The 23716-nt window shown below is 45.4% G+C and overlaps 1 protein-coding gene across 11 annotated transcripts in view; it reads right to left on the bottom strand.

Annotated features, from left to right (window-relative positions):
• The window catches only part of usp (retinoid X receptor ultraspiracle), a 219883-nt gene that overhangs the window by 27932 nt on the left and 168235 nt on the right, over window positions 1-23716 (bottom strand). For all 11 annotated transcript variants that reach the window (XM_071686570.1, XM_071686573.1, XM_071686572.1 and 8 more), the window contains 2 exons: window positions 1178-1307; window positions 606-782 (listed from right to left, as the gene is read on the bottom strand). In XM_071686570.1, coding sequence (XP_071542671.1) covers window positions 606-782; window positions 1178-1293 — 293 coding nt within the window. In that variant the 5' untranslated portion in view covers window positions 1294-1307. The remainder of the gene's footprint in view (window positions 1-605; window positions 783-1177; window positions 1308-23716) is intronic.

Below are 23716 nucleotides of genomic sequence, written 5' to 3'. Positions count from 1 at the left end.
GCGAACGCGGGAGACAGCGACAAAGTTCCTAGTTTTACCTTGCAGAATGGGAAGGCAGAGAGGCATGAAAAACAGAAAGAAAACAAGACACAAACGCTTTGATCTGACAACATATAAAGGCCTTTACAATTCCACTTCGTATCTTCTGCCAAATCATTGGCTACACAAACAGGCACTAACATCAACATGTCAACCAAACACTTCACCCATCCATTCTTTCATGTCTTTTTTACTAGGTTCTTCCTTACAAGTCCATACCACCCATTACAATATTTTAGAATCCTTTAGTGTTGTCACATCTAAGTAATTCTGATTTCTTCATTCCTTCTGTTATTCATCAAGCAGCCAAATGTATATCACCCTCTCAAAAAATAAATCATAATGTTTTATTTCTATCCAAAAACTAATGGTGCTGTGCCTGAAGATAAATAGCAACTTACCAAAAGACTACATATCAATGAGGCTTATCCAGACAGCATATCAACTGGGTTACATCTTTTCATTTTAAAGTCATATATCTGCCTGATAATAATATACATGTAAAGCTCCATAGACAAGCTTCTTTCATGGCATTTCAAATCAACAAAATAAAGAGAGTACACTACCTGTAAACACCATAGTGTTTTCCAGATGCTCGATCACCACAAATAGAGCACAAGTGCTTAGAACCCGACAAGGGGTGGCTTGGTGGATACTGATTAGGTGATGTACTCAGACTGTTGCTATTGCTTGAGCTGAGCATGTTACCACTGGATCCAATGGTGAAAGGAGGTGCTGATATGCTGGAAAACCAAGATATTTTGTAAAAATGATGATCATTTCTCAACTATCTCATAATGTACATAATGCAAAGCATGTTGGTAGGCTTTACTGGATCCTCTTAAAGCCTAATAAATTCAACTTTTTATGACAGCATGCATTATCACGAAATCACTTGTGTTCTCATATCAAAATTACACACTCAAAATGAGTGCAGAAATACACGTAATTCAACCTAAGAAGGAACAGATAATAAGGAGATCTATGACTGATGGATGCAACGATAGTTCAGCTCCCTCACTGTCTCAACAAAGGAAGTACTTGCTGTAAAGTACATAACTTAATAATGCAGACTATTTGCAAATGACCTGATTACATAAAAAGAAAATAAGAATTGTTGAATGTTAAGAAAAGCTACCTGGGTGATGCAGGTCCCCCATTGGTATTTGAGAAGTTTGAGGATGATGGTGAAAGCAGGGAGGCAGTGTCAGGTGTCACATTCAACGGTGACTGGCGATCCAGTGACCCTGACATGCCGATATCCAGACCTGTAAGAAAATACATTCCATTAAATCACTTTAAGAGCTACACTATAATACATTTTATATGACTTTTCTCAATAACCAGCAGAGGTCCAAGCAAAACCATATTCAAACACCATGATCCTTTAAATCTCTGAACTTTCTCCACACTTGAAATACTTCTCAAGCACATACAGTACTCCCCAACTTGTCTTTCTTTCTTCCTTATATTAAAACTTTTCTTGTACCCATTTCAAAGCTCTTTATTTAATCCATTCACCATAGCTTGGTCATATACAAAACTATTTTCCTTTCACTGTGGCTAGACTGTGTACATCTATTTCATTTTCTGTTCACACTACAGCCAGGTCAAACACTACATCTATTTCATTTTCTGTTCACTGCAGCTGGGATATATTCAGAAAAAACTCTTGATTTGGGTACCTCTGTGATGAAGCAAAATATACAGCCATTAATGCATGTAGTGTTATCCCTGCACTGGTAACAGAAGACTTAGCCTATATTTTCTCTATACAATGGTCAAAGTGACGATAAGGAGACTTGTATGAGATATGTGAAACTAAGACACTTGTACATAATAAATTTTAGTGATGAACATCCTAAGCAGTCATTCTGGTATTTGATATAAACACTTCTAAAAATTCCACACATCTCACTATGTATTCCTGACAATACTCATGACATGCCACATATGCCTGGTAGCACAGCAGTATAAGTTAATCCTTTGGATGGACTCTTTGACTGCAGGTGAATGAATTTCTAATAATATCAAATGCTGTATTTTATTTTCCTCCATAGAAACAAAATACATTTCTATTATCATGGCATTCACTGTGACTCCTCAAGAATCTAAAATGAATACCACACCATAATGTAATGGTATCTATGTGTGAGTGATGGACTTTAATTATGGTGCCAGATACCCATGCCACCCATGCTAACATAATGATGTGCAATGATAATGCTCTTATTTTAATGCTTTCCTTTTATGTAAAAACGTTTTCTGCCTATGTAGCACAGCACAGTACCACTATACTGATCAATATAAAACATAATGCTGTTTTTTCTGTCAAGGCCAACCCTGAAAAGGAAATTTCCTAGATGATTGGAGCAGCTGACAGATTATATTTGTACACATCATATTTCATATGCTTGCTGTAATAAAATAGCATTACTTTTCATGATGATTTACCTGATATTAACGCAAATCACACCAATATGTTACGTTAGTTTTCCATATCTGAAAAGCATATATGCATACGAATGGATTATAAGGAAGACTCAGGGTATTGAAAATGCCTGGGATATACCTCTGAGTATCTTTTGGCCTCATTGGAACACAATTAGCCACTTCCAATATGATTTACTGCTAAGCATCTATGCATATTTTGTGTGATTTTTTGATAACAAAACATATTTTTTACTACAAATCATTGGTTTCAACCAACTTCAGTGTCAAAGAGGAAAAATTACTGTCATATGAACAATCTAATTTTTCATATGAAAATGAAATTTTTGGGAGCAGGCCATGGAAATGAAATACATATCCAAAGCGTTAACCTCTTAACTCTTCTTTATGGATAATTATACAAGGTGAGTAACTTCTCTTAACATAAATTCACACATCAAGTCTCGTGCCTTTATTTCAAGGCTTAGCTGGTGGAGGCTGCTATAATGCAACTGCACAATAATTTTTCCCTACAGTAATTCATCTCCAGCCATGCCAATGACAGTGCATTCTCATGAGTTTCCTAGGCACGGACTGAGGAAAAGGGTAAGACAGGGATTAGGGTAGGGGTCTAGGTAGAAGGTGATGCAAAAGGCTAAGGCAAGTTTGAGGAAAGACAAGGACTTAGGGATGAGGTATAACAAGGACTGACGTAAGGGGTAGAGCAGGTATTGAAGCAGGGGTTGTGGTCGAAGATGAGGCAAGAACTGAGAAAGGGGAAGAGGTATGGGGTGAGGCACAGACTAAGGCTTGAGTAGGAGTAGAGAACGAGTTAGGAGAGAGGCAGGGATGGAGGCAGGAAGTGAGGCAGGGACTTTGGTAAGGGGTGAGGCAGGAAGTGAGGCAGGGACTTTGGTAAGGGGTGAGGCAGGAAGTGAGGCAGGGACTTTGGTAAGGGGTGAGGCAGGAAGTGAGGCAGGGACTTTGGTAAGGGGTGAGGCAGGAAGTGAGATAAGGGATGAAGCAGGGACTGGAGAAAAGTTTGGATAAGGGATAAGACAAGGGTCTAAGGCAGGAACTTAGACAGGGGTTGAGTACTTGGTAAGGTAGGGAATGAAGCAAGTGGCAAGGCAAGGACTGAGGTTCGACCGCCGTGGTGTAGTGGTTAGCGTTCATGACCATGATGCATTCACAGGCCGCCCATGGTTGAGTGCATAAATCAAAATCCTGGTTAAAGCAGTTGGTCCACAGTCAGCCCAGCTGTTCATCCACCCCTACGGGTTGGTTGATAAAATGGGTACCTGGATCAGGATAGGGTATATGGATGTGTATGTGTGTGTGTATATAATATTATATATTTTTATGTATCATACTTTGTCGGTGTTTCCCGCGTTAGCAAGGAAGCGCAAGAAAACAGGCGAAAGAATGGCCCAACCCACCCACATCCACATGTATATACATGCATGTCCACACATGCACATACCTATACATCTCAACGTATACATATATATATACACACACAGACATATACATATATACATATGTACATAATTCATACTGTCTGCCCTTATTCATTCCCATCGCCACCCCACCACACATGAAATGACTACCCCCTCCCCCCAGCATGTGCGCAAGGTAGTGCTAGGAAAGACAACAAAGGCCACATTCATTCACACTCATTCTCTAGCTGTCATGTATAATGCACCAAAACTGCAGGCTCCCTTTCCACATCCAGGCCCCACACAACTTTCCATGGTTTACCCCAGACGCTTCACATGCCCTGGTACAATCCATTGACAGCACGTCGACCACGGTATGCCACATCGTTCCAATTCACTCTATTCCTTCCAAACCTTTCACCCTCCTGCATGTTCAGGCCCTGATCACTCAAAATCTTTTTCACTCCTTCTTTCCACCTCCAATTTGGTCTCCCACTTCTCCTCATTCCCTCCACCTGACACATATATCCTCTTTGTCAATCTTTCCTCACTCATTCTCTCCATATGACCAAACCATTTCAAAACGCCCTCTTCTGCTCTCTCAACCACACTCTTTTTATTACCACACATCTCTCTTATCCTTTCATTGCTTACTTGATCAAACCACCTCACCACATAATGTCCTCAAACATCTCATTTCCAGCACATCCACCCTCCTCCACACAACACTATCTATAGCCCACGCCTCGCAATCACATAACATTGTTGGAACCACTATTCCTTCAAACATACCCATTTTTGCTTTCCAAGATAACGTTCTTGCCTTTCACACATTTTTCAATGCTCCCAGAACTTTCGCCCCCCTCCCCCATCTTATGATTCACTTCCGCTTCCATGGTTCCATCCGCTGCCAAATCCACTCCCAGATATCTAAAACACTTCACTTCCTCCAGTTTTCTCTCCATTCAACCTTACCTCCCTATTGACTTGTCCCTCAACCCCAGTGTACCTAATAACCTTGCTCTTATTCACATTTACTCTCAGCTTTCTTCTTTCACACACTTTTCCAAACTCAGTCACCAACTTTTGCAGTTTCTCACCCGAATCAGCCACCAGCACTGTATCATCAGCGAACAACAACTGACTCTCTTCCCAAACTCTCTCATCCACAACAGACTGCATACTTGCCCCTCTTTCCAAAACTCCTGCATTCACCTCCCTAACAACACCATCCATAAACAAATTAAACAACCATGGAAACATCACGCACCCCTGCCGCAAACCAACATTCACTGAGAACCAGTCATTTTCCTCTCTTCCTACTCGTACACATGCCTTACATCCTCGATAGAAACTTTTCACTGCTTCTAACAACTTGCCTCCCACACCATATATTCTTAATACCTTCCACAGAGCATCTCTATCAACTCTATCATATGCCTTCTCCAGATCCATAAATGCTACATACAAATCCATTTGCTTTTCTAAGTATTTCTCACATACATTCTTCAAAGCAAACACCTGATCCACACATCCTCTACCACTTCTGAAACCACGCTGCTCTTCCCCAATCTGATGCTCTGTACATGCCTTCTCCCTCTCATTCAATACCCTCCCATATAATTTCCCAGGAATACTCAACAAACTTATACCTCTGTAATTTGAGCACTCACTTTTATCCCCTTTGCCTTTGTACAAAGGCACTATGCAAGCATTCCGCCAATCCTCAGGCACCTCACCATGAGTCATACATACATTAAATAACCTTACCAACAATACAGTCACCCCCTTTTTTTTAATAAACTCCACTGCAATACCATCCAAACCTGCTGCCTTGCAGGCTTTCATCTTCCACAAAGCTTTTACTACCTCTTCTCTGTTTACCATATCATTCTCCCTAACCCTCTCACTTTGCACACCACCTCAACCAAAACACCCTATATATGCCACTCTATCATCAAGCACATTCAACAAACCTTCAAAATACTCATCCATCTCCTTCTCACATCACCACTACTTCCTTTCACCTTCCCATTAGCCCCCTTCACTGATGTTCCCATTTGTTCCCTTGTCTTATGCACTTTATTTACCTCCTTTCAAAACATCTTTTTATCCTCCCTAAAATTTAATGATACTCTCTCACCCCAACTCTCATTAGCCCTCTTTTTCACCTCTTGCACCTTTCTCTTGACCTCCTGTCTCTTGCTTTTATACATCTCCCACTCATCTGCATTATTTCCTTGCAAAAATTGTCCAAATGCCTCTCTCTTTTCTTTCACTAATAATCTTACTTCTTCATCCCACCACTCACTACCCTTTCTAATCTGCCCATCTCCCACGCTTCTCATGCCACAAGCATCTTTTGCGCAAGCCATCACTGCTTCCCTAAATACATCCCATTCCTCATCCATTCCCCTTACATCCTTTGTTCTCACTTTTTTCCATTCTGTACTCAGTCTCTCCTGGTACTTCCTCACACAAGTCTCCTTCCCAAGCTCACTTATTCTCACCACTCCCTTCACCCCAACATTCTCTCTTCTTTTCTGAAAACCTCTACAAATCTTCATCTGCACCTCCACAAGATAATGATCAGACATCCCTCCAATTGCACCTATCAGCACATTAACATCCAAAAGTCTCTCTTTCATGCGCCTATCAATTAACACGCAATCCAATAACGCTCTCTGGCCATCTCTCCTACTTACATACATATACTTATGTATATCTCTTTTTAAACCAGGTATTCCCAATCACCAGTCCTTTTTCAACACATAAATCTACAAGCTCTTCACCATTTCCATTTACAACACTGAACACCCCATGTACACCAATTATTCCCTCAACTGCCACATTACTCACCTTTGCATTCAAATCACCCATCACTATAGCCCGGTCTCATGGATCAAAACTACTAACACACTCACTCAGCTGCTCCCAAAACACTTGCCTCTCATGATCTTTCTTCTCATGCCCAGGTGCATATGCACCAATAATCACCCATCTCTTGCATTCCACTTTCAGTTTTACCCATATCAATCTAGAGTTTACTTTCTTACACTCTATCACATACTCCCACCACTCCAGTTTCAGGAGTAGTGCTACTCCTTCCCTTGCTCTTGTCCTCTCACTAACCCCTGACTTTACTCCCAAGACATTCCCAAACCACTCTTCCCCTTCACCCTTGAGCTTCATTTCACTCAGAGCAAAAACATCCAGGTTCCTTTCCTCAAACATACTACCTATCTCTGCTTTTTTCTCATCTTGGTTACATCCACACACATTTAAACACCCCAATCTGAGCCTTCGAGGAGGATGAGCACTCCCCGCGTGACTCCTTCTTCTATTTCACCTTTTAGAAAGTTAAAATACAAGGAGGGGAGGGTTTCTAGCCCCCCTACTCCCGTCCCCTTTAGTCGCCTTCTTCGAAAGGCGAGGAATGCGTGGGAAGTATTCTTTCTCCCCTATCCCCAGGGATATATATATATATATATATATATATATATATATATATATATATATATATATATATATATATATATATATATATATCCCTGGGGATAGGAGGGAAAGAATACTTCCCACATATTCCCTGCGTGTCGTACAAGGCAACTAAAATGGGAAGAAGCGAGGTGTGAGTGTGAGTGTGAGGTGTGTGTGTGTGTGTGTGTAAATCCTCCCCCTAACATTTTTGATTTTCCAAACGAAAAAACAGAGAAAGGGGCCATGTGAGGATATTTCCTCTAAGGTTCAGTCCTCTGTTCTTTATGCTACCTCATGAATGTGTTGTTCGTCGATGATACAGCTCTAGTGGCTGATTCAAGTAAGAAACTGCAGAGGTTGGTGACTGAGTTTGGAAGTTTGTGACAGGAAAAGTTGAGAGTAAATGTGAATAAGAGCAAGGTTATTAGGTTCAGTAGGGTTTAGGTACAAGTTAATTGGGATGTAAGTTTGAAGGGAGAAAAACTGGAGGAAGAAGTATTTTAGATATCTGGGAGAGGACTTAGCAGCAAATGGCACCATGGAAGCGGAAGTGAGTCATGGTTGGGGGAGGGGGCGAAGCTTCTGGGAGCATTAATGAATGTGGGGAAGGAGAGAACGTTATCTCAGAGAGCAAAATAGGTTGTGTACAGCGAGGTTGTACCATGAAAACAGACAAAAAGAGCCACATTCATTCACACTCAGTTTCTGTTATGTGTAATGCACCAAAGACACAGCACCCTATCCACATCAAGGACTCACAGACCTTTCCATGGTTTTCCCTAGATGTTTCATATGACCTGGTTCTGTCCTTTGACAGCACGTTGACCCCAGTATACCACATTATTCCACAGAGGAGAGATAGGTAGTATGTATGAGATACCTGGCTGTTCTGGCTATGAGTCAAATGGAGCACAAGGATAAAGGGGAAGAATGGCTTGGAAATGTCTTAGAAGAAAGTCAGGGGTTGGTGACTGGACAAGGGATAAGAAAGGAGTAGCACTACTCCTGAAGCAGGAGTTGTGGGAATGTGTGCTAGTGTAAGGAAGTAAATTTTAGATTGGAGTGGGAAATCTGCATATGCACCTAGTCATGAGAAGAAAGATCATGAGAGGTAAGTGTTTTGGAAGCAGCTGTGTAAGTGCCTCAGCAGTTTTGGTGCACAAGAGTGGGTATTAGTGATGGATGATGTGGGGGTGAAGGTAAGTAATGTGGCAGTTGAGGGTATACTTGGTGTGCATGGGGTATTCAGTGTTATGAATGGCTGAATGGTGAAGAACTTGTAGGGTTGTGTGCAGGAAAAAGATTGGTGATTGGGAATACCTGGCTTTAAAAGAGAGATTTTAAAAGGGAGGTTTTCGAGAAAGAGAAAAGTGAGTAAAAGAGCTTGGAAAGGAGACTTGTGTGAAGAAATACCAGCAGAGATTGAGCATAGAATGGCAAAAGGTGAGAGCAAATGAAATGTGGGGAGTGGAAGAAGTGATGGCATGTGCAAGAGATGCATGTGGTATGCAAAAGGTGGGTGGCAGGCAGATAAAAAAGGGTATTGAGTGGAGGGATGAAGAAATAAAGTTGCTTGTGAAAGAGAAAAGATAGGCATTTGGGCAGTACTTACAGGGAAGGAGTGCAAGTGATTGGGAGATGTATAAGAGAATGTGGCAGGAGGTCAAGAGAAAGGTGCAGGGGTTGAAAAAGTGGACAAATGAGAGTTGAGGTGAGACGACATCATTAAACTATAGGGAAAATAAAATCATCAAACTATAGGGAGGATAAAAAGATGTTTTGGAAGGAGGAAAACAATGTGTGAGAGACAAGAGAACTAATGGAACATCCATGAAGGGGGCAAGGGGAAGTGATAGCAGGTAATGATGAAGTGAGGAGGAGATGGAGTATTTTGAAGGACCGGTAATGTGTTTGATGATAGAGTAGCCGATTTAGGATGTTTGGTTGGGGTGGTCTAAAAAGTGAGAGAGTCATGGAGAGTGTTTTGGTGAAGAGAGAAGAGGTGGTGAAAGACTTGCGATACATGAAATGTGGAAAGGTGGCAGGAGTGGATGGTACTGCAGTTGAATTTATTAAGAAAGGAGGTGACTTGATGACTGGTTGGTAAGGATGTTCAATTTATGTATGGATCATGGTGAAGTACCTGAGGATTGGTGGAATGCATGTATTGTGCTACTGTGTAAAGGTAAAGGGAATAAAGGAGAGTGTTAACTACAGAGGTATGAGTTAGTTGAGCATAAATGGTAAGTTGTATGGGAGGGTATTGATTGAAAGAGCAAAGGTATGCACAGGGTATCAGATTGGGGAGAAGCAGGGTGGTTTCAGAAGTGGCAGAGGATGTGTGGATCAGGTGTTTGCTTTGAAGAATGTGAGAAATACTTTTAAAAACAGATGGATTTGTAAGTGGCATTTAGGATCTGGAGAAGGCACATGATAGGGTTGATTGAGATGCTTTATGGAAGGTTTTAAGAATATATGGTGTGGGAAGTACACTGCTAGAAGCAGTGAGAAGTTTTTATAAAGGGTGTAAGGCATGTGTTTGAATAGGAAGAGAGGAGAGTGAATGGTTCCCAGTGAAGGTCAGTTTGTAGCAGGGGTGTGATGTCATCATGGTTGTTTAATTTGAGTGAGGGAGGTAACTGCAAGTCTTGGAGAAAGGGGCAAATATACAGTCTGTTGATGATGAGAGGGCCTGGGAAGTGAGTCAGTCGTTGTTTGCCAATTATACAGCACTGGTGGCTACTTCAAGTGAGAAAATACATTAGTTGGTGACTAAATTTGGAAGAATGTGTGAAAGGAGAAAGTTGAGAGTGAATGTGAATAAGAGAAAGGTTATTTGGTTCAAAAGGGTTGAGGGACAAGTTAATTGGGATGTAAGTTTAAAAGGAGAAAAATTTGACGAAGTGAAGTGTTTTAGATATCTAGGATTGGACTTAGCAGTGGATGGAACCATGGAAGTGGAAGTGAGTCACAGGGTGTGGGAGGGGGCAAAGGTTCTGCGAGCGATGAAGAATGTGGAAGGAGATAACATTATCTCAGAGAGCAAAAATGGGAATGTTTGAAGGAATAGTAGTTCCAACAATGTTATACGGTTGCAAGGCATGGGCTATAGATAGGGTTGTATGGAGGAGGATGGATGTGCAGGAAATGAAATGTGTGAGGGCAATATGTCGTGTGAGGTGGTTTGATTGAGTAAGTAATGAAAGGGTAAAAGAGATGGGTGGAAATAAAAAATGTGTGGTTGAGAGTCCAGAAGAGGGTGTGTTGAAATGGTATGGACATATGGAGAGAATGAGTGAGGAAAGTGACAAAGAAGATATATGTGTCAGAGGTGGAGAGAACAAGGATAAGCAGGAAACCAAACTGGAGGTGGAAGGATGGAGTGAAAAAGATTTTGAACGATCAGGGCTTGAACATACAGGAGGGTGAAAGGCGAGCAAAGAATTGAGTGAATTGGAGCGATGTGGTATACCAGGGTCAACATGCTGTCAATGGACTGAACCAGGGCATATGAAGAGTCTGGAGTAAACCATGAAAAGGTCTTTGGGGCCTGGATGTGGATAGGGAACTGTGGTTTTGGTGCAATACACATGACAGCTAAAGACTGAGTACAAACGAATGTGGCCTATTTTGCCTGTTTTCCTGGCGCTACCTAAAGGAAGTCTTGAACTGTGGCACAAAGAAAAACATGATTTTTAATGGGAATGAATTCCAATGCCTCCGGTATGGGGAAAATTAGATAAAAAAAAAAACAATAAAGAATACCAGACAGACACTGTCATCAACCAAGTGAACACTGTGAAAAGACTATTTAGTAAAAATGTCTCATACCTAACTTGAGGTGAACACAAAATAACAGTTGCCACCTCCAGAAGGATGGTGGGCCAGATCCAGAAGACATTCAAGACAAGAAAAGAAAAACTACAAATGATAATATTCAATTAGCTAATTTCTTCACAAATTGAATATTGCTGTGTTCTAACATCACCCTACAAAGCAAGTGAAACTGCTGTAATAATTAGAAAATGTTCTTAGATATTTCACAGTTCATGGCTGAAATCTGGAAAATCCTAGAAGGTATAGTTCCCAACTTACAATTGAAAATAACATCCAACTGGCACGACAGGTACATTAGTGTACCAGACCAGCCAGGCTGTGGGGATGATGAGGTCCTGTGGGCTGCAGCTTCCAAAAGCTTGGTTGACCACAGACCCAACCTACCAGCCTAGACTATGACATCAGAAAACTCTCAAGGACTTCAAGAAGTATACTGAGAGCACTTTTTTGTTGGATATGCTTCCATATGCAGCAAATTTGGACTGTCTGTTGTTTATAAATTTCGATATATATTGCTACTTTCCTTAGCATTATTTAATAATCAACTTTCTGAACTGCTTCATCAAAATCTAGAAACAAGACGTCAGTTCTTTTCCCTTTCATTTGTGTTTAATATGCAGTATGTCATTACAAGACTGACTTTATTTGTACTGCAAGGGAAGGAATTTTACACTCTTGGGTCCCCATTTCTTGAACATTCTTTACAATCGTACAACTTTATATTTGCTGTCATTTTATCCCATTCATCCACCACATTTATAAACTATACTTCTTTTTTTAAGGAAGTTCTTGCTTAATGTCAAGCCATGTCCTCAGGTTGTCCTATTCCTAAATTATCAAAGTTTTACATAATCAAAGGTCACTTCTCTTTTCCAAAGTAGCAAACTTAAAGCCTATAACCTTTCCCTTAACTCAGCACTTTTAATTCTATCATCTTTGTTGCTCTCCTCTGAACTTTAATCCGTTCTTTAAGCTTATTTAGGTGTGGTGACCAAACTTGAGTAGCATATTCTAGTTTTTGGGCCTTCTGTATGATGTGAACAGCTTGCTGAGTAATTTCTTATTCAATTTCTTATGCTATTCTAATGTTTGCCAGCAGGTTTTTTGTCTCCTTAACTGTTCTTCTAAGGTCCAACTCTAGCGACGGATATAGGACAGTTGACTCCCAATTTTTTTCTACAAAGATTCCTGCAGCTTGATAATCACTGTTAGACACATGTATACTTACTAAAATATGTGGTCTTAAAGCCAAAATTTTCAGTAATCAGACTTTGAATATTCAAACATTCTATTTTCCATTATTTCAGCCTACATGCCTCTCTTCCCTGCCCATTATTCTAGCCTACCTGTCTCCCTCACTTCCTGCCTTGGACAACAGCATGGATGAAGGGAAGCAAGTAAGCTGGGATTAGGAAAGGGAGGAATGGTTGCTGGTAGGCTCCAATAATGGCAAAGAAAAAGGAAGGCAGGTTGGATGGGACATTGGCAGGAAGGAAAGGAGGTATATAGTATGGATTAAGGGAAGGGAAGAAGGGTCGTAAGCACGCTGTGATTAGGGAAGGGAGGCAGAGTTGTAAGTAGGCTGGGATAATGACAGGGAGAAAGGGAAACAGGGTTTATGGAGGGCAGGAAGGGATGCAGGTAGGCTGGGATAATGCTAGGGAGGAAGGAATGCAGGCAAGCTGGGATAATTGCAAGGAAGGGATGCAGGTAGGCTGGGATAATGGCAAGAAGGAAAGGATGCAGGCAGGCTGGGATAATTGCAAGGAAGAAGGGATGGAGGAAGACTGGGATAATAGCAGGGAGGAAGGGATGCAGGTAGGCTGGGATAATGGCAGGGGGGAAGGGTGATATGTGGGCTGAGATAATGGTAGCGAAGAAATGAGACAAGTAGGCTGATAAATGGCAGGGTGGATGGGATACAAGTAGGCTGGAATAATGGCATAGAGGCAGGTAGAATGGAAAATGGCAGAGAAGATGGCAAGTAGGTAGGTTGGGATAATGGTAGGGAGGAATGGAGACAGGTAGCTGGGATATTGGCATGGAGGAAAGGAAGCAGATTGGCTGGGATAATGGCAAGGAGTAAAGGAGGCAGGTAGCCTGGGAGAATGGCACGGAGGAAATGTGGAAGGCAGGCTAGGATAATGAGAGGGAGGAAGGGAAACAAGTAGGCTAGGATTATGGTAGGGAGAAAGGGAAGCTGGCAGGCTGAGATAATGGCTGGGAGTAAGAAGGAAGAGAGAGAAAAAAAGATATTTTTGGTATAACCAGTAAGGCATCTGTAGATCAGATGAGATTAGATTATGCTCATAAAACAAAGACCTATATCATCTATTGCACACCTACAATTTCTACAGCACATCAATTACATTATCAACAAAACAGTAGATACACTATCTACAGCACATTAATTACATTATCTACGGCACGACACCCAACCTATCTAGAGTACCTCTTCAGTGTCCACAGCAAAAGACCTATCTATAACAAAATACCTAAACTATCTACATACAACACATAAACTAGGTATCTACATACAACACCTACACTATTTACAGCACGATACTTATAACTACATCTTTAATGTCTTACTACAACATACCACAGCATTCTTGGACAAAAGTAAACATGTAATGTGTTGGATGCAGGATACAATCATATGTAGCATATTCCTCACATGTCTATTGCAACAATACAATACAGCCTGTCACAAGAGTCCACACCCTGGCTACAGGACAAACGCTGGCCACATAACAAGCCCTTCTCACATGACAACCCCTGGCCACATGACAACCCCTCGTTACAAGACAACCCCTCGTCACATGCCAACCCTTGCCCACATGACAATCCCTGACCTGTCATGACACTGCAACCGGTAGCATACGTGTGTATACTGAACATTTTCCAAGGTGTTGGTGAAGGAACGAAGGCTGGCGCTCCAGATCTACATGATGATCTTACAAGTAGAGTGTAACATCACCTACCGACCCGCACCAGACACTCTCTTCTTCCACCACCCTTCCCAGTGTTAGGTATCTCCACGCACTCAAGATGACGTCACATCCAATAACTCTCACCACCACTTGCTAAAGGAACTCAGCAGAAGTCGCAATACACACCAACGTACACATTTAAGCCAGAGAACCAGCAGCCACATAGCCAGAACCGGCAGCCACAGAACCAGGACCGGCAGCAACAGAGCCAGAACCGGCACAACAGAGCCAGCAGCCACAGAACCAGGACCGGCAGCAACATAGCCAGGACCACCAGTCACAGAGCCAAGACCTCCAGCCACAAAACCAGAACCAGTAGTCACAGAGCCAAGACCGGAAGCCACAGAGCCATGCCAGCAGCCACAGAGCCAAGACCAGCAGCCACAGAGCCAGGACCAGCAGCCAAAGAACGAGGACCATTAGTTATGGAGCCAAGACCGGCAGCCACAAAGCCAGGACCGGCAGTCACAGAGCTAGGACCAACAGCCACAAAACCAGGACCAGCAGCCACAGAGCCAGAACCGGCAGCCACAGAACCAGGACCGACAGCCACAAAACCAGGACCGACAGCCACAGAACCAGAACCGGCAGTCACAAAGCCACGACCTTCAGTCACAGAACCAGGACCGGCAGTCACAGAGCTCGGACCGGCAGCCACAGAACCAGGACCGGCAGTCACTGCGCCAGGACCGTCAGTCACAGAACCAGGACCGGCAGCCACAGAACCCGGACCGGCAGTCTCAGAGATAGGACCAGCAGTCACAGAACCAGGACCGGCATTCACAGTGCCAGGACTAGCAGCCACAGAGTAGGGGTTGGGGAGGCAGAACAGTAAAGTGAAGATCTCACATCATTTACTGCACACATGAAATCGATGTAAACCATTAGCCTTTGTAGGCCAACCTGGGTCAAATCAATGGTTTACGGTTTTCAATGATTTCATGAATACAGTACATGCTCCCAGATACAGAATCTACCGTTGTGCCTCTGATGCTGATTTACAGTGGTGTCTGGCCTGAGTGTAGACGGGTTTACCCTTTTGCCCATTAAATAGCGTTAGGTGCCGTGGGCTCCTATGCATCACGGCCTTAAGATGGGTATTTTTTGTCCGAGTTCCATCGGATATATTCACTTGTTGTCGTTCATTTAAGCTAGGGTCGACTTCTGGGCATGCTGTGGTAAAATGTTTTACACACACACACACACCACTGTAGTGTCCGGTGCAGGAGTGGTTCCTAAAGCAAGCACACAATCTCTGGGGCCGACGGAGTACGAGGGGGATGGATGAGCTTGGGGGTCGGGGGGTGAGGGACTTTCACTGCGTGCCCCACATCTACTCAGCCCCGCTGGCCACTGCCTTCCTCCTCTTGCTCCCTTTTTCCCGTTGTTGACGTTCTTTCCCCCTAATAACTCTTCCGAAAAAGCGGAGGCATTTCGTTTAATATAAATTTCTCGTAGAATTTCGTGTTACTGCGAAAAGTTAAGGGTAGCGAGGCGAGGGGGACCTCACCCACATCTAGGCCAGCAATATAAGGGACACCAGCAACATGATCATGAGAGGAGTGGTGGATGCATGAGGAGCCAGTCAGACGGCGGCTTCTTGTTGCTGGTGCTGCCATACCTGGCGGCCATATCCTGACGATGACAGTTGATATACAACTAGTAACTGTAAGGACTGCTAAGGCATGACCAAGTAGGGCACTGGCATCTCTGCACGGAGCACTATAATAAAAAGTACTCAGGTATACAGGCACTGCTGTAGCAGGCACACAAGCTAATCTCGTTACGGTTTGATACACTCAAACGTTATCCTTGTTTAAAGGTTTCCAAGTGACTTTCCCCACACATAGTGACAGACACTGGACGGGCAAATCATGCCCCAATTCTTCCCGTCCCGGATGAAGGGAATGTAGGATCATGCAAATAATAAAATAATCAGAATTATAGATTTGACTCTTCAAGGTAGGAGAGTTTTAAGAGGAAAGAAAAGAAAAGAAAAACAGTTCCACGGACGGGGGGGGTATCATAATGATCAATCCTGGTCTCCAGAAAAAAAAAAAAAAGGGAAGCAGAAGCCATAGCGCGTCACAGGTCTAGAACACACGCAGCCAACTCGTGAGAGAAGTGGTCACTCACTACCTGTACCACAGGCAGAGGCCAGCAACATCACCGCAGACAGACATGGATGGCTGGAGACACGTCATCCCTGGAAAATTAATGAAGCGAAAGGCTCCACTCTGGTTAATAAAGAGGTGGAGGAAGAGCCCCTCCACCACCATCACCACGTTCTAAATATATGAACAGTAGTTCCTACTGGGGCAAGTAAGACCCTGTTAATATCAAATAGCTGCTCACAAGAAGCATAGTTGCGGCACCTACGCGTAACACCCCCAAACTCTGAGGAGCCGCCCACCATGCAGGGAGGCAAGGCCGAGCACTGCTGACATCTAGTGGTCGGCCCGAGGAGGTGGTCACACGGACGGCAAGAAGAGCTGGCCCCCAAGAGGAACGGGCGTGCACACTACAACACCACCCGCCTCAAACATTCAATTTCTTCAACTGATGACCGTCTTCCCCCTGGCCACCACATTCATGATGACAGTCTTTCCCTGGCCACCACACTCCTGATGACTGTTTTTCCTCTGGCCACCACACTCCTGATGATCGTCTTTCCCCTGGCCACCACACTCCTGATGACCGTCTTCCCCCTGGCCACCACACTCCTGATGATCGTCTTTCCCCTGGCCACCACACTCCTGATGATAGTCTTTCCCCTGGCCACCACACTCCTGATGACCGTCTTCCCCCTGGCCACCACACTCCTGATGATCGTCTTTCCCCTGGCCACCACACTCCTGATGACCGTCTTCCCCCTGGCCACCACACTCCTGATGACCGTCTTCCCCCTGGCCACCATACACACACTCTGGATCAAGTTCCTGCCTCATACGTGGTGCAGTAGATGATAACATGGCGTCCAGTATTGCCACGCCAGCCGCCTCTATCTCACAGCCACACATCCACCAAGAACATTACACCTGCACTGAAGCTGGACTGGTGTGTGCTATATCTGGACTAGTTCAGCTGCAGCATATTAGTCCAGCTGTACCACACGAGTCCAGCGTGATACAACTGGACTAATATGCTACAGCTGGACCAGTGTGATACAGCTGGACTAGTATGCAACAGCTGGATTCATATGCAACAGCTGGACTTGTATGCCACAGCTGGAGCAGTATGCCACATCAGAAGGCACTCTAGGAGCAACCCTAAAGTTAAGGAGAGGATGACCAGCTGCAGGATAGATGTCAACACTTCTTGACTCGTGACAACATCAGCAGCAGCACCAACACCAGACCCGAGATATTGTCTCCAGCAGGCGGGTGAGGTGAGGTGAGGTGAGGTGAGGTGAGCGACGCCTGCTGGACCACCCCCTCCCTCCACCTACTGCTCACAATACATACTACACCACAATACTGCCTATACATTCCCTACCACAGTGGAGTGTCAGTTGGGAGCGGGCCCCACCTGGTGGAGCGCCTGGCTCCCACCACCCACAACCCTGGCAACAGTCAATGGGGAACCCCTGAGAGCAATGCTACTCACCCCCCCCCCCCCCAAGGTTACGGGGTCAAGGGTAGGCGTGAGAGCCCGACGCGGCACAACCACCACCGCCCCCCCCCCCCCCCCACCTTCCTCTTCCCCGAGAACAACATAATAACAATGTGGGTGGGAGCCCCAGCCAAGACGCAGCCCACACCACACAGTGTGGGTGGGAGCCCCAGCCAAGACGCAGCCCACACCACACAGTGTGGGTGGGAGCCCCAGCCAAGACGCAGCCCACACCACACAGTGTGGGTGGGAGCCCCAGCCAAGACGCAGCCCACACCACACAGTGTGGGTGGGAGCCCCAGCCAAGACGCAGCCCACACCACACAGTGTGGGTGGGAGCCCCAGCCAAGACGCAGCCCACACCACACAGTGTGGGTGAGAGCCCCAGCCAAGACGCAGCCCACACCACCCAGTGTGGGTGGGAGTCCCAGCCAAGACGCAGCCCACACCACCCAGTGTGGGTGGGAGCCCCAGCCAAGACGCAGCCCACACCACACAGTGTGGGTGGGAGCCCCAGCCAAGACGCAGCCCACACCACACAGTGTGGGTGGGAGCCCCAGCCAAGACGCAGCCCACACCACCCAGTGTGGGTGGGAGTCCCAGCCAAGACGCAGCCCACACCACCCAGTGTGGGTGGGAGCCCCAGCCAAGACGCAGCCCACACCACCCAGTGTGGGTGGGAGTCCCAGCCAAGACGCAGCCCACACCACCCAGTGTGGGTGGGAGCCCCAGCCAAGACGCAGCCCACACCACACAGTGTGGGTGGGAGCCCCAGCCAAGACGCAGCCCACACCACACAGTGTGGGTGGGAGCCCCAGCCAAGACGCAGCCCACACCACCCAGTGTGGGTGGGAGTCCCAGCCAAGACGCAGCCCACACCACCCAGTGTGGGTGGGAGCCCCAGCCAAGACGCAGCCCACACCACACAGTGTGGGTGGGAGCCCCAGCCAAGACGCAGCCCACACCACCCAGTGTGGGTGGGAGCCCCAGCCAAGACGCAGCCCACACCACACAGTGTGGGTGGGAGCCCCAGCCAAGACGCAGCCCACACCACACAGTGTGGGTGGGAGCCCCAGCCAAGACGCAGCCCACACCACACAGCGTGGGTGGGAGCCCCAGCCAGGACACAGCCCACACCACACAGTGTGGGTGGGAGCTCCCAGCCAAGACGCAGACACACCACACATCTCCCCTAATGATGTGATTATTACACGAAAGTGCACTTGGAAACTTATCGTGTTTCATTTTCCCCGTGGACTCATAGGAATATATATATATATATATATATATATATATATATATATATCCCTGGGGATAGGGGAGAAAGAATACTTCCCACGTATTCCCTGCGTGTCGTAGAAGGCGACTAAAAGGGGAGGGAGCGGGGGGCTGGAAATCCTCCCCGCTCATTATCTTTTTTTAATTTTCCAAAAGAAGGAACAGAGAAGGGGGCCAGGTGAGGATATTCCCTCAAAGGCCCAGTTCTCTGTTCTTAACGCTACCTCGCTAACGCGGGAAATGGCGAATAGTTTGAAAAAAAAAAAAAAAAATATATATATATATATATATATATATATATATATATATATATATATATATATATATATATAACACATTCGCCATGTGGGTGGTAATATATATATTTTACCACCCACATGACAGTGAGTCACCACGGGCAACTGTATGGGTTCGAACCATGGGCACGGCAAGCAGCCTACACCCAACCCAGGTGTTCATCCTCCCCCACGGAGCTGCTCGCTAAAAGGGTGTCAGGCTTAGGCTGTGGTGCGTGCGTGTGTGTGTGTGTGTGTGTGTGTGTGTGTGTGTGTGTGTGTGTGTACACAGAAGTAAAGACAAGGTTAGGAGACGGGGTAACACGAGTTAAAAACTCTCTCCACGTAACACACACACACACACACACACACACACACACACACACACCTCAGCAAGTAAACAGCTAGGTAGAGTTCTCTTGGGCTATGTAATACCTCATCTACTATAACACCATAACTCAAGTTATCATTTATCTACTCAACACCTCAGGTTCAAATCATCACCACTCAGTACATAATCGTGTATGCACCAGAGAAATTCATCAGTACAACGTCCAGTACATCTGCTACTCTGAGTATGTACATGTACGTACTACCATGTGCTCCACCAGAGCCCACGTGGTAATATGCAGCCTCCACCTTGCTCTTCACCTGTTCTATGATTTACTAAGTTACTATCATGACCTCCACGTCTTCCACTGTCTCAACCGTGTATTTGGAGCCGAGAGGCTGCCAAAATTGGAAAAAAAAAGTTCATCATTATCATCATTATATTTATCATCTCACCATCATCATCATTATAATCATCATCACCATCATTATCACCACCTTCATCCTTATCATCATCATCATAATCATTACATCACCATCATCATCATTACATCATCACCATCATTATCACCACCCATCATCATTACATCACCATCATCATCATTACATCATCACCATCATTATCACCACCTTCATCATCATCATTACATCACCATCATCATCATCATAACATCACCATCACCATCATCATCATCATTACATCATCACCATCATTATCACCACCTTCATCATCATCATTACATCACCATCATCATCATCATAACATCACCATCACCATCATCATCATCATCACACGTTCAATCATTAGTAGTGGTGTGGTGAGGTCTGGTCGGGAGGTGTACTCTCAAGTGGTGGTGGTGGTGGTGGGAGCAGGTGGTGCCAGCCTCCCCCACCCGCACATAACGCAGCCTTCCCCCCACACACACCGCCCGCCTGGAGGCCAGGGTCACCCTCCACGGGGAAAAGATGGCTCATACGTCAGGCACGAGAGACACCGACCCACAAGAATGGAAAGGAAAAGCCAGAGGTAAAAGCTGACGGTACGCTGATTGGATGAGCGGAGGGAGAGAGAGAGAGAGAGAGAGAGAGAGAGAGAGAGAGAGAGAGAGAGAGAGAGAGAGAGAGAGAGAGAGAGAGAGAGAGAGAGAGAGAGAGAGAGACGGACGTAACCAACCTGGTGAGAGACTGGGTGGACGCGGGGTGTGTCTGTAATGGATACTTCAGTAAGGCGGGCCGGGGTGGGCGACCCACTTCCACCCACACCTCTCACACGCCACACGAACATACACACTGGTCACATACATTCCTCTACCTCCACTACAAACATCTGATGTAATTATTCCCAGTGCAGACACATGCTGTACCCACGTGTCCTGTGGTTTGTATTATCACATTCCTTACATTATCATCAATATTGACATGTTCAGTGCCAGTAAATTCTGTGACAGCATCTTAAATGTTACGTATCTTTGGCCTTTTCTAGTACTCTCAGTGTCAATGGACTGTACACCACTACAGTGTGTATATGTAATTTGTTTATATGTGATTCTCGTACGTTTCTCCATCTATCCTCTGTATTCCTATGCAATGTTAAGAGGATAGCCATTAAGTACGACTTACGTTACAGTTGTATTACACAAACGTGGTTCACTATGTAACTGCATCACTTACGAGCTGACGTAGCCTAGACCTCCCTCCTCCGACGGGAGATGATGGTCGGCCCCCAACCTGGGACCATTCCCGACGGGGCCCATCTGTCACCCTCGTACGCTGAGGTACTGACCCACTGGCACACCCTATACTTGCCTCCACCTACCCCTCGATATGTACGCACCCTTCACCCATCCTGTCATCAAAATGCTCTGTCAATGTATTTATAAACAATAATTTTTCTAATATGAAAAAAAAAACGTCTCAAACATCCACCAACAAGACTTATTATGTTGGCAGACTCGCCAGGGGAGGACCAAACCCTCCTTAATATAAACAATATTAGATGTGAGTTAATGCTCCTCCACCAGCAACGTAACCTTGGTATTTCCCTTCACCTTGTGATGCCAAAACTTATACCTTCCACCGTGGCCAAGAGCCAGGAGTGAAGACACCACAAGCCAAGATGAACCTCAGTCCCGAGGTCAGTATGTGAAGGCGGCAGCGCCACACTGGACACACTTTACACACGTACAAGTAAACCCTAATGCCTTCAGCCCAGCACAATTAGTAGTCTCATTTAGTAGCACGAGAAGTGAATGTGATTTACCCAAGTGTGTGGCTGGAAACCATAACCTGGGAGGGAAGAGTGGACATATGATCCGGTTCAGCTACTGATGATCACGGTTAACATCTACATGGCAAGTCTGATCCACACCCTAGCACAGTTAAGCGAACATGGTGATTATATCTTGAGGTTAATGACGAGCGTTACCTATGGCCACCAGGGTCCTGCCTCGTCTCACGCCTCACGCTCAACTCACGGCTCAGAAGACGAGTCATTACAATGACTTGCGCAACAGTCCATCAATATCATTAGTCATCTTAACTACAACAGATGGTCACAGGTGGTTACAAGTACCACAGGTGGTCACCAGCAGGACATGGTAACAACACCAGGATGGTCAGTGCTGACAAACCTCCACCGGCCCCACAGTTGCTGCAGGACCATCGCCCACCACAAGGGAAGGCAGACCCGACCCGACACGGACCACCACATACTGGAACTAGGTTCCATGTCTGAATCTGACCTGAGGAGTGCCCGGCCCCAGCCAGGCGTGTCATCATGTCCCCCGGATCCTTAACACTAACACAGCAGATCCCATGATCAGACGACTACCTGCTGGCTAGGATGTACCACACCCAGTATCTTGAGGACGCGGCCACATGCACTCCTCCTCCACATCCGCTCCATCTCTCTTGTGTGACGTCCGTCGCGTCTCGTGTCAACTGCTTCTACCAACCAGGAGTTGTGCAGGGTTTCCATCTGCAGCAGAGGCAACCCAGACAAAGATAATGCCTCCAAACCAAGTGTCCTTCCATTACATTTTTCTAAATCCCCCCCTCACAACTTTTCCCATTGCCTTTGATGGATCTACATGCGTTCCAACATTATTTGGTATCGCCTTAATCAGTTAACGTATGACGGAAACCATATAGTACACATACAGCGAGGAGTTACTTTTAAGAAGCTGGCAGTCCTGTCCAGATGCCGAAAACTCCATCGTGAAAAGTTGCTCTAACCACACACACACACACACACACACACGAACTCATCATTCCTCCTTGTGTGGTAAAGTGCACTACTTCCTCACCTGGAGAGGTTCACACACAACTTACTTATCTGGCCAGAGTCGAGTCTGATGTAATACTAGCTATCACCTCGAACCATCTGATCTTAAAGCATGGCCTACTTACCTCCCGCCATGACTCTCTCTCTCTCTCTCTCTCTCTCTCTCTCTCTCTCTCTCTCTCTCTCTCTCCTATAGCGATTACTCTGGCTTCTGCTCCAGAGAAGCATTGTGCTAGTGGTGAGGCGACGTAACACCCGGTGAGCCAATGTGCCACATGATCACTGTATGGCCGCTGGCACCTCAAGAACGGGCCGTTATGATGTCTGTTTCTTCCCTTACACCGCCGAGTTTTGTAACGCTTCGCCTACTCGAGTCTTCCCGTACAGACATGACCAGACACTTTATAAAATGCATGTTTTAAACTCCTGGATTATGTTTTTATTCTTCTTACTTTAGTCTTGTTTTATACCTTATACACAAGATTTGGCTTTGACGAGGAGGACTTCTGTCCGTGACCGGAACCTTTGACACGAAAACAAAATAAGTGGTAAAGGATCCGTTCCTCACACGGTACGGCTGGATGAACTATCAATATGCAGTAAATATGGAAGGTCGTGGTGATGACACACGTGATTCGACCCTACCCTCGAACACGACCTGAGGCCTGATGGAACGGCCTCATCTGACCAAGATGCCAACAAACTGCATCATGACTGAGC

The sequence above is a fragment of the Panulirus ornatus genome, chromosome 42 (genome assembly GCF_036320965.1).
Source record: "Panulirus ornatus isolate Po-2019 chromosome 42, ASM3632096v1, whole genome shotgun sequence".
Classification (NCBI taxonomy): Eukaryota; Metazoa; Arthropoda; class Malacostraca; order Decapoda; family Palinuridae; genus Panulirus; species Panulirus ornatus.
This window is presented reverse-complemented; position numbering and strand designations above follow the sequence as displayed.